The sequence below is a fragment of the Macaca nemestrina genome, chromosome 2 (assembly GCF_043159975.1).
Source record: "Macaca nemestrina isolate mMacNem1 chromosome 2, mMacNem.hap1, whole genome shotgun sequence".
Classification (NCBI taxonomy): domain Eukaryota; kingdom Metazoa; phylum Chordata; class Mammalia; order Primates; family Cercopithecidae; genus Macaca; species Macaca nemestrina.
Window position 1 is genome coordinate 109,063,552 of NC_092126.1, and position 12,475 is coordinate 109,076,026.

General features: G+C 44.4%; 1 protein-coding gene and 1 non-coding gene across 2 annotated transcripts in view; one reads left to right on the forward strand and one right to left on the reverse strand.

Annotated features, from left to right (window-relative positions):
* Positions 1-6,363: 6,363 nt before the first annotated feature.
* On the reverse strand, positions 6,364-6,436 carry TRNAR-ACG (transfer RNA arginine (anticodon ACG)). Its single transcript has one exon. It is a non-coding gene; the product is annotated as a tRNA-Arg (tRNA).
* Positions 6,437-6,710: 274 nt separating this feature from the next.
* The window catches only part of LOC105480337 (SAC1 like phosphatidylinositide phosphatase), a 54,157-nt gene continuing 48,392 nt past the window's right edge, over positions 6,711-12,475 (forward strand). The window contains exon 1 of the mRNA XM_071091553.1: positions 6,711-6,864. Coding sequence (XP_070947654.1) covers positions 6,833-6,864 — 32 coding nt within the window. The 5' untranslated portion in view covers positions 6,711-6,832. The remainder of the gene's footprint in view (positions 6,865-12,475) is intronic.

A 12,475-nucleotide genomic window follows, 5' to 3' on the forward strand; every position in this document is an offset into this window, starting at 1 on the left:
CTGGACATGAGCCAAAGTCAAGGTTGTCAGCAGAAGCGCAATGCTTTCAGAGGCACTATAGGGGACTGCCCATTCCTTGCCCCTTTTCTGCTTCTAGAGGCTGCCCATTTTCCTTGGCTTGTGGCCGCATCATTCTGGCTGCTTCTATTGTCACATCTCCTCTCTCACCCTCCCTGCCTCCTTATAAGGATGCTTGTGATTATATCCATCCAGATAATCCAGATTCTCCCATTTTGTGATTCTTAATAACATCTGCCGCCGGGCGCAGTGGCTCAAGCCTGTAATCCCAGCACTTTGGGAGGCCGAGGCGGGCGGATCACGAGGTCAGGAGATCGAGACCATCCTGGCTAACACGGTGAAACCCCGTCTCTACTAAAAAAATTACAAAAAACTAGCCTGGCCAGGTGGCGGGTGCCTGTAGTCCCAGCTACTCGGGAGGCTGAGGCAGGAGAATGGTGTGAACCCGGGAGGCAGAGCTTGCAGTGAGCTAAGATCCGGCCACTGCACTCCAGCCTGGGCAGCAGAGCGAGACTCCATCTCAGAAAAAAAAAAAAAAAAAAACACCTGCAAGGCCCTTTTTACTTTGCAGAATAAGATATTCACAGGTTCTGGTGATGAGGACAGGGAGATAAGGGGAGGGAAGCAGGAGATAGGGTCTGGAGGCAGAGAATCTAAGGCCAATTCGGGCTGACTTCTAAGAACTAAGTCAAAAGGAAAACCCCAACTTTCCATGCCCAAGTAACAAAGGGACCAGAGGCTACTACCTTTGCAACGCCCCCCCACCCCCCAGCCCCTTTTCTGCCTGGCAGGTGAAAAATTCAAAGTACCTCTGATTCATCCCCTCCCACAACCAATCAGACTGCTTGCGGGCCAAGTCTTCATTTGAGTATAACTTTGTAACTTCAGCCTCTAATTGGTTGCTTTCCACAACCAGATGTTTGTACAGGGTGGTGTAACTTTGTAACTTCGCTTCAGCCTCTGATTGGTCCCCTCTCACAACCAATCAGACTGATCATGGACCTCTACTTCATTTACATAGGGTGTACAGCAAGGAACCAATGGGCAACCTCTAGGGGGTATTTAAACCCCAGAAAATTCTGTCAGCGGGCTCTTGAGCTGCTTGGCCTGCTCCCACCCTGTGGCGTGTATTTTTGTTTTTCAAAAACTCTTTCGTTGCTTCATTCTTTCCTTGCTTTGTGCGTTTTGTCCATTTCTTTGTTGAAGATGCCAAGAACCTGGACACCCTTCACCCCAGGAGGAGCATTAGTCAGCCTACCACAGACTCCAACAAACATTTTTTGAGAGGAAATGAAAGAATATTCCTAGGTTATTGGGTGCCTTTTCTTCAAGAAGCCCTGAAAGTGGGGTTTGCATTTTTCCCTGGATTGAAAACAGAAATGCTTCCTACACAAACATGATTGAGACTTTGTACTCTAGGTGTTAAAAAACATTAGAGTAGGTCATACCCTGTGGGTTATGGTCAGAGAGATCTGGTTAGAAGTTCCCAGGTAGGCGACAGCACTAGATATGTGACACTTCTAGGAGAATCCCTGGCTCTGTGGATACGTCCAGGGGTGTAAGGCAGCCTCAGGGACTGCCACCACTTGGTTACATACATGTCCCTCCAACTAATCCTAGCTCTCAAGGACAGGCAGTTCTGGGCCCTGTGTTGCCCATGAGACTTGGTCCACAGCAAGCCTGTGACGGAGTGAAAGTGAGGGGACACCCAATTCGAAAACTCAGCAGGAAGCCAGACTCCATGATAGACAAAATGGATCAAAGTGAATCGGCTCTGTTGTTTGGGGAAATACCTGAGGTTTGTTGTTTTGTGCCAAGAAGATTAACGACACGGACACACGTGGGTAGGTTAAGGAGCAGAAAGTTTAACAGGCAGAAAAAAGAGAACAGCTCCCCCATGCAGAGGGAGGAGGACTCCTAATGGATCTCCCCATTCCTGGCAGGAAGCAGTCTGATACACAGAGGAAGGGTTTGAAGAGGTGGTGTTTGATTTACATAAAGCCCAAGGGATTGGTTTGACCAGCTATGCCATTTACATAGCCCTCGGAGAAACTGGCCATTCCACCTTGATCTTTTATTATGCAGATGGGGTTTTTTACCTGGCCAGAGCCTTGACACGTGCACACATGGCAACAAACAGAAGAGAGGAGAAATCTTCCATATTGGATGTACCTGGCTTCCAGGTGCATTTATCTATGCAAGCTTCTAGCTTGCTTATTTATGCTTGCAGCTTGACTTTTCAGGCTGCTTTCTGTTAGAAAAAAAATGGTTTTGGGGGCTGCTTTTTATTAAAAGAAAAGCCTTACCAAGGACTCGTGTACCCTCACTATCTGCCTGAATAATTTTTTTTAACTTCTATATTAAAAGGTCTACAAGTGGGAGCTGGCCCTAAAAGTAGGTTGTAGAAATTATTTGGATGTGCCAACAAGCTTCATCTGCAGCTTGGACTGTCTTCACTGGAAGGCCTCTGGCAGATTTTGTAAAAAGTTATATTTATGTAACAATTTTACTATAGGAAAAACTCGCCTAAAGATATGAATTTATATTACTCATCATTGGCTGGTTCCTTATCCTGAACATTGGTTTCCTTGGAATCTGATTTTGGCTTGTTTGGCCTTTAAAAACCCCAGAAGAATGGATGTTTCTGCCAGGTTATTTTCTGGTTTTCAGTCTCACTATATGTCACAAAAGCCTTGGTTTATGGTTCCCAACTGGTGAAGAAGCGTCAAACTTTGCCTCTCTTAGTTCCTTCTACATGACAATGGGTGGTGGCTGCTCAGATGGAAGCATTTTTTTTCCCCTAAAGCCTATGAGACAGGCTGCAACTTAAACCCCTATTTTATTAAAGGAGAGGAAATGTCCAAGAGCCCAGAGCTAGTGGGTAAAAGCATCATCAGGACTAGAAATGGGGTCTTCTTGTTGCCAATTAGTAGGGGTGAGGGGTAAGTGGCATATGTGACTGCCATCCATGCCCAGACAGGGAATTGTCCTTGAACCCACTCATGTGGTGTCTTCTAGGGTCAGTGAGTCCTCAGGGCAGGACAGCCTTGGGGGTCAAGAGCCCAGACTCAGGTGCTATCTTAGGTTTTGTAACTCAATTGCTCAATGACCTTAAGCCAGTTTAGTTCCCTCATCTGTGAAAATGGGGATAACAACCGAATTTACCTCATGGGATTGTTGTAAGGAATGATGGAATTCATCCAAGTAAGGGAATTAGAGCAGTTCCTGTCATGAAGTAATTGCTCAATAAAGTGTGTCAGGTTTTAAGAGTAATTGATCTTTACGTCACGATAAATGGCAACAAAATAAATGACAAATTGATTAAAGTAAATAGTAAAAACAACACAAGAACAAAACATTAAAAAATCATATAATAGGCCAGGCGCAGTGGCTCATGTCTGTAGTCCTAGCACTTTGGGAGGCTGAGGTGGGCGGATCACAAGGTCAGGAGATTGAGTCCATCCTGGCTAACATGGTGAAACCCCGTGTCTACTAAAAATACAATAAATTAGCTGGGCGTGGTGGCGAGTGCCTGTAATCCCACTACTCTGGAGGCTGAGGCAGGAGAATGGCGTGAACCCGGGAGGCGGAGCTTGCAGTGAGCCGAGATCGAGCCACTGCACTCCAGTCTGGATGACAGAGCAAGACTCCATCTCAAAAGAAAAAAAAAAAAAAATCATATAAGAAACCAAATATTAGTAAATTTGAATATATAAAAGTGAGAATTACTACAAGTTAAAATATATATATATATATATATATTTTTTTTTTTTTTTTTTTTTTTTGAGACAGTCTAGCTCTGTCACCCAGGCTGAAGTGCAGTGATGTGATCTCAGCCAACTGCAGCCTCCACCTCCTAGGTTCAAACAATTCTACTGCCTCAGCCTCCTGAGTAGCTGGGACTGCAGGCACACACCACCATGCCTGGCTAATTTTTGTATTTTTAGTAGAGAGAGGCTTTCACCATGTTGGCCAAGCTGGCTCGAACTCCTAACCTCAAGTGATCCACCTGCCTTGGCCTCCCAAAGCACTAGGATTACAGGCATGAGCCACCGTGCCTGGCCATTAAAAAATATTGAAAAGGTAAATCATAAACTGGAAAAAAGATTGCAATGTACTTAAGAGTTAATATCCTTAATATATTTAAAAAATCAAATTTGTAAGAAAAAACTCAATACAAGGGAAAATATATACATTAAGAAGTGCATGTAAAAGGAAGTTCCATATTTCAATTATGAAAATTGCAAATCACAATTAAATTTATAATATCCAGTGTTGGTTAGCATGCATGAAAACAGAGAAACAGGTGCTGTTGATGGAAGTGTATTTTGGTTTAATTTTTTGGAGGACAGTTAGAAAGTAACAAAAGTCTTAAAAATGTCCATAAAATGGACCTTACAGATGTCCACCTGGTCGTTCCACCTCTAGAAATTTGTAAGACAAAGAAATAATTCAGCCGGGGACGGTGGCTCACGTCTGTAATCCCAGCACTTTGGGAGGCCGAGGTGGGTGGATCACGAGGTCAGGAGATGGAGACCATCCTGGCTAACACGGTGAAACCCCATATCTACTAAAAATACAAAAAATTAGTCGGCTCTGGTGGCACGTGCCTGTAGTCCCAGCTACTTGGGAGGCTGAGGCAGGAGAATCACTTGAACGTGGGAGGCAGAGGTTGCAGTAAGCCAAAATCACGCCACTGCACTCCAGCCTGGGTGACAGAGTGAGACTCCGTCTGAAATAATAATAATAATGATAATAATAATAATTCAACACAGGGTCTCATTCTGTTGCTCAGACTGGAGTGCAGTGGCATGGTCACAGCCTCGACCTCCTGGGCTGAGGTGATCCTCCCACCTCAGCCTCCTGAGTAGCTAGGATTATAGGTGCACACCACCAAACCTAGCTAATTAAAATTTATTTATTTATTTATGTATTAGTGATGAGGTCTCGCTATGTTGCCCAGGCTGGTCTCGAACTCCTAAGCAGCATCATTTTTTCTTTCTTTTTTTTTTTTTTTTTTGAGACTGAGTCTGGCTCTGTCGCCCAGGCTGGAGTGCAGTGGCCGGATCTCAGCTCACTGCAAGCTCCGCCTCCCGGGTTTACGCCATTCTCCTGCCTCAGCCTCCGGAGTAGCTGGGACCACAGGCACCCGCCACCTCGCCCGGCTAGTTTTTTGTATTTTTTAGTAGAGACGGGGTTTCATCGTGTTAGCCAGGATGGTCTCGATCTCCTGACCTTGTGATCCGCCCGTCTCAGCCTCCCAAAGTGCTGGGATTACAGGCTTGAGCCACCGTGCCCGGCTAGCAGCATCATTTTTTCTAAGTGTGAAACTGGTAATAACCCAAATTCCCAGCATAAGGGTTATGCATAAAATATCTAGCTCTCTGATGAAATATCTTCAAAGAATATTCAATGACCTTAAATCTCAGACAAAAAGGTAAGGGGACAAAATGAAGAACCTATTTCATTCCACACAACCCAATTTGAAAAAACACATGTGCAAGTATACCCATGTTAAAAAGTATAGAAGAAAAAAAGGCTTTAAGGAAAAAAAATAATAGTAATGATCTAGGGTAGGAATCGCGTTATTATTCCCAATAATTTTATATATTTTAAAAATCTATAATTTTATCAGGGGAAAACGTTATGTTGCGGAAATTAATTGATCGAGTGATAACTCAACGGACAGTGTCCGATGACTCATATAATCCCACGGTTCGAGTTCCCTTTAGGCCGCAGACGTTTCGAGCCTTCTCGGGTGTCCAAGTAGCGCATCTGTACAATGAGGGGTAATATACTAGACTACCCGAGGTCTTGTTACTGCAAAAACACCCATGTATTAAGGTTTCCCAGTGGAATTTGGGGGCCGGGTTGACTTCGGAGCTGGAGCTCGCAAAGGCCAGGGCTTCTGCAGATTCTGACGTTTTGTGGACCCCCACTACCGCGCGCAGCCGCACTGCAGGTTTTCTTCGCTGCTGGTTGGATCACATCGCTATGGGGGCTTCTGCTCCATGGCGGGGAAAGGCCAGAACCGCTGCCTTAAATGCGCTTTTGCGTCATCCGGTTGCTAACCTCCGGCCACAGCAATGCCCACTCCAAACTGCTACTTTTCCAGGTGTGTTTGTCTAAATATACCCCATTTACAGACTTCTCAGGTGCATCATTAGGAACAGGACGCTCTGCAGTTTGCGAACCACCTCAGACAACTCCAGGTTCCTAGCATAGTTTAAAGGATGACATTGTGAGCAAACTAGCATCAAAATTTGAGATATTTAACTTTCACATTTTAACCATACGCCTTTCCAAGGTCTTGTAATACATGCAAGTGTGGCAAAAGGAGCACTGCGAGCCAGCCAGGAGTCGAACCTAGAATCTTCTGATCCGTAGTCAGACGCGTTATCCATTGCGCCACTGGCCCCAAGCTGATAAAGCTTTCTCCGCGAGGGCTGATCACCCTTATGCAGTATGAACAGGCTTCCGGGAACCAGCGATCCATTTTGCCCCGGCGCCACAGCTCCCGCTGCTCCGCCTTTCCCCGAAACGCGCTCCACCAATCCGCAGCGGCTTCGTCATGGCGCTCTTCGTCGCACTCCAACCTGCCGCATCGGCGGCATGTCTCGCGTGCTCTAGCTCGCACACTAATTTGTCCTCCACCGCCTCCCGTTAAGGCCGGCTCTCCTGTGGGGGCGGGGAAAGGGGTGGGACGAGGCTGGGCGCTGCGGCCGCCGTGCCAGGGTGACCGGTAGCGCTGTAGCCGAGGTGGCGGCGCGGGGCGGGGCCGGCGGAGAGACAAGGAAGGAGGTGGTTGTGCAGGATGGCGACGGCGGTTTATGAGCAGCTGAAGCTGTGAGTCCCACGGGCCGGAGGGGCGGCGGGCAGGGAGGCAGCTGCGGGCCCCGGCCTCGGGGAGGGCTTCTGAGTCCCGGGCGGCGGATAGTGTGTGGGAGCTCCTGGCACTTACCGGTCTTCCTCATCCGGCGCGGCCTCTCCTAGGCCTTGCCCGAGTAGCCATGGACCGGGAACCAGCGGCGCGCCGGCGTTTCTCCACCGTGCTCGGCCCCAGCGCCCACAGCTGAAGAGAGAAGCTGCAGATTGGCCTCCAGCGAGTGGGGGTCGGCGTTATGATGCGGCCCTTCAGGGCACGCTTGTCCCCACTTTCTATGGAGAGCTAGAGACTGAATTTAGCTGTATGACTTAGCAAAGAAAAAGAGTTTTTTCTTACTTAACGGACCTGAAACAGCGATTTAGAGTCTACACACAAATCATCAAACCTTTGTTTGGGTTACAGCCTATCTGGGTACTGAAGCCTGCCTGACCACTCTTCAGTGTGCAGAAAAAATTTAAAGTACAGTCAGTACTCTTAAGGTCCTGAAGGAGTTTACTTTGGTTTAAATTTTAAACAGCTCCAGCCAAAAGCAGGTTCTTAAGTCTATGTCGACAGCCAGAGGCTAAGCTCGAGAATTCTGACACTGCAAATTGACTTTTCGGTAAATCCAAGTTGTTGAATCTTTGAGAGAGAGGCTCTGGTGGTTAAGAGTTATAAAATAGGTGTTTTTAAAGACTTTGGTTTGTCTTGGATTAAAAACAACACGTGTTTATTTCCCTTAGTGTTACCCATTTAGCATCCACACTTTTCTTGTCTGTGAATAATTGTACTCACTTCGTGTTTATACCCCTAGGCTGTTTGAAAATCTGGTGGCCACAGCCTGGGAATATCTGGTAGGAGAAACAAATGTAATTTTTAAACAGCTTATCTATCCCTATATATAAGCTAAAATATCTTGGCACTTAGGCATAGGTATCACATTTCCTTTGCAGGGAAATGACCTCAAAATGTGGTTTGGGCACTTCTTATGCTCCTCAGACCTCAAGCTCACTAATAACTTTCTGAAAGGTTCAGTGGAAAGTTAGAGTTGCAAAATTCAGAGAGAGGGGTCATCTATTCCACACTGTGTGTGTTGCAGAAAAGATGATTGCTTTTTCTACAGTCCACCCCCTGTGCCATTTCTGTTTACTGTAATGTTCTTTGAAAACCCTAGCTGCACGCTTCCCTCCACATTTTCCTCTCCACCTTTCCGTATTTTCTCCCAGTTCCCCTTTGCAAAGTGCTCACCTTGTCGTTGGTGAAAGAGTTCAAGGAAGTGTCTTCCACTGTGTTTCTGGTCAGGCCACTGTCACATGTGCTCTGCTAGCTAATTAGGTTATTGTCTATCTGATAGGCACTGAAGGGTTTAATGTGATCCTACACCAGGTCTCAAATGTGTTTAAGCAATACGGAGCCATGGCTTGATGCAGCTTAGCGTGGCAAAGATTGAATAGGATGGAGAACTTGAGAATTATGATGATTGTTTTTCAGCTGCCAGAATACTAAATTTAACCAATTCAGACCTTAAACGAAAATCCTCTGTATACATAAAAGAGAAAGGAAATTTGTCCCTTAAGTAGTAAGAATGATGTTTTTGTATTGATTTTTGTGAGAAGTGGAAACTCTTAAATTATTTGGGTGATAAAGTCAAACTGGGGTTATGTGAAACTCATTCTCTCATTTGTCAGTCCTAGCTTTTTTCCCCCCTGAAAAAAAAGTTTTGAGTGTTTCTGTAAATGTGAAGGTACAACTTTTTTGCAACTTTTTCTTTACCAAGGGGTTTATGAGTTAGAATTTCCATTTTTATTCCTTCCTTTTGGCCCTTCCTGCTCTGAGGCTGCTGTTGAAGGTTTTAAATGTGGCTCCTGCCCTAAGGAGTATTCTTTTTCGGGTGCATTTAGAAGTGAAATTGGTTTCTGTATAAGAATTGGTAGGAGATAGTAGCCATTTTAAAAAATGTGTCTAGAGATGTTCTAAGAAATATCCATGCAAAAGAGATAGTTTGATTATTTTATTACAAAAGGATTGCTACAGGATTTATTTAAATGTTGAAATGCTTGTTTTTTTCTTTTGTTTCGTTTTGTTTTTGAAGAGATGGGGTCTCATTCTGTTGCCCAGGCTGGAGTATAGTGATTTGGTCATAGCTCACTGCAGCCTCTAACTCCTAGTCTCAAGTGAGCCTCCCACCTGAATACTGTAGGCAGTTGCAACACAGTGGTAAAGATTTGTGTATATATACATACATAAACAAGAAAAGGTACAGTAAATATACAGTATTATAAGCTTATAGGACCACCATCATATATGGGGTCTGTTGTTGACCAAAGCATTGTTACATGGCACATGGCTGTATTTTGTTTTTCCAACCAGTTTACACCTTAACATTTTCTTCTGTAGTCCTCCTCAGTACCTAGCATAGAGCCTTGTGCAGAGCAGCTCCTCAGTGAATCAACTGAGTGAATGAAAAGAACTTTCCAGTATAGACCACGTACTAGCACTTCAAAAAGAACACAGTGTAGGGTAATTTGGAATGTATCCTTTTGAAGAAACACAGCTTAAAAGTCATTTCATGTGTGTTGTCTTCACAGTGTCTCTGTGAGGTCATAGGCTGATATGTATCCTGTCATTGTTGAAAACAGTCTAATAATTGCCCTTGGCCACAAAGTCAGATCATACAGTCAAGCTATGGTAGAGCTGACCTTGGAATACAGCTGGTCCAGAGTCCAGTGATCTTTCCATTCCATTTCGTTATCCATATTACCTTTTTTTCTCTTACCAGATTGCTCTCGCCTTAGTCCTCAGACATGCCAGGTATTGAAATGAGTCACTTACAACCAAATATAGTTGACATGTCCATATGAATTTCCATATATTTAATGTGGAAAACAGAATATCGATTTGCTCAGAATTTAGAATTCATACTTTTTAAACTTCCAGGCAATTCTGAATATCCTGTTAGGCTCCATTTTTCTTTTTAAGTCATTTGTATAGGCATGGATAATGTCAGACAGTGATAAATTTGAACTTGCAAAATAATTAGACTGAAAATGTAATTTTTAAGCAGCTTATCTATCCCTATATATAAGCTAAAATATCTTGGCACTTAAGCATAGGTATCACATTTCCTTTGCAGGGAAATGACATCAAATGTGGTTTGGGCACTTCTTATGCTCCTCAGACCTCAAGCTCACTAATAACTTTCTGAAAGGTTCAGTGGAAAGTTAGAGGTGCAAAATTATTGGATACATTTAAAGCGTTTTTTCTTTTTTTTTTCTTTTAAAAGGTCATTTGAAACTAGGTGTAAGGCAGGGAATCCTTTAGATACTGCATCAGGCTGCACATGCCTCTGAAGAATACTGTTTCCTCAGGAAATTGCCTTTTTTAAAAGAGTCTCATAACTGTGAGGTCATCAGTCAGGTATAATCCAACCTTGAAAACAGATGTAACCTAAGCTACCTTGTGATGTAGACACATGTAATCTGTTCAGTATAATGAACATTTATATTATTCACAGAACTCTCCTGGTGAAGGGAGGGGTATAGGGCAGCCAAGGTTAGTCTCATGAGTTTTAGCACAGATCATATGGGGTTTGTATCCAAAGCATTAGTTGGCTGGGAGTTCAGGCTAGTTCAGGCTTACCTAGGCTAACCTGGCCAGCCTAGGTTAGTGCTAGGCTACATCAAATGACTTGGTATGCTTGTTTGAAGTGCATATTCCAGGGCCCCACATTAGGCCTACTGAGTGAAAATCTCTGGGGATGAGCCGTGGAAATCTGCAAGTTTAGCTGTCCTGGTAGTTTTTATGCACTCTGAAATATTTTAGGGCATGGCATACATAGCTGAGTTAGGACCAGAACATGCTGGTAGAAGAGAATTCTTTGGAAGATATGGGGCTCTGGTAGATGGTGCTATGGATTAGAACTTCAGATTAGGTGGAATTTGGACCTAGTCCTGTGAAGAAGTCTGGTTGAGAGAATGGGTTTTAGGGTATTCAGGGAATAGGATGTAGATGGGAACACAGAGTTTTGAAAAAGAAGATAGCATATTAGAATGAGTTTCTAGAAACACCAGCAGGTTTGGAATTGGGTCGTGCCCCTGGGGAATCTGTGATGAACTGGAGCTATAGGAGAGGCAACCAGGGAGGGCTCAGTGAGGAGGTACCCAAAGGGAGGATGAATGGGGGAGGTAGGAGCACCTTCCGCCTATGAGTGTAGTATGCACAGGGGATCCTTCTTTACTAAGTTCTTTTCTTTTTGCTCACCAAACCTAGTAAAATGTTGTGCCTCTGTCTTTTCAACCAGAGATATATTAAATTTGATCATTAAGATCTTGATTTAATTCTTTTTTTTTTTTTTTTTTTTGAGATGGAGTCTCGCTCTGCTGCCCAGACTGGAGTGCAGTGGCACAATCTCGGCTCACCGCAACCTCCGCCTCCCAGGTTCAAGTGATTCTTGTGCCTCAGCCTCCCAAGTAGCTGGGACTACAGGCATGCACCACCAGGCCCGGCTAATTTTTGTATTGTTAGTAGAGACGGGGTTTCACCATGTTGGCCAGGCTGGTCTTGATCTCCTGACCTCAAGTGATCCACCCGCCTCGGCCTCCCAAAGTGTTGGGATTGCAGGCATGAGCCACTGCACCTGGCCAGATTCTTTACATAAGATTTTTGAGGGAATATGTTTTTGCTACAGTTTTATGACATATCACTGTGGTTCCTATACAAAATAGTGGTTTCATTATTTTTAAAAATTGTGGTAAAATAAAACTTAAAATTTACCCTCTTAACCATTTTTAAGTATACAATTCTGGGCAATAAGCACATTCATGTTGTACAACCACTATCACCATCCATCACCAGAACTCTTTTCATCTTGCAAAAATAAACTCTGTGCCCATTAAACAACTCCCCATTTCTGTATCCTCCCAGCCGCCGGCAACCACCATTCTACTTTCTGTCTCTATAAGTTTGACTTCTCTAGATGCCTCATGAAGTGGCAGTATTTGTCTTTTTATGACTCGTTTATTTTAGTTAGCATAATGTCCTTAAGGTTCATCCATTTTGTAGCATGTGACAGAATTTCCTTTTTTTTTTTGAGACGGAGTCTCGCTCTGTCACCCTGGCTGGAGTACAGTAGTGCGATCTTGGCTCACTGCAACCTCCGCCTCCTGGGTTCAAGCGATTCTCCTGCCTCAGCCTCCCAAGTAGCTGGGATTACAGGTGCATGCCACCACACCCAGCTGATGTTTTGTATTTTTAGTCGAGACGGGGTTTCACCACATTAGCCAGGATGGTCTCCATCTCCTGAGCTCGTGATCTGCCCACCTTGGCCTCCCAGAGTGTTGGGATTCCAGACCTGAGCCACTGTGCCCAGCCCAGAATTTCCTTTTTAAGGCTGAATAATTTTCCATTATATGTATGTACCACATTTCGTTTGTTCATATGTTGATAGACACATAGGTGGTTTCCACCTTTTTGGCTATTATGAGTAATGCCAGTATGAATGTGAGTATACAAATATCTTTTTAAAAACCTACTTTCTGGCCGGGCGCGGTGCCTCAAGCCTGTAATCCCGGCACTTTGGGAGGCCAAGACGGG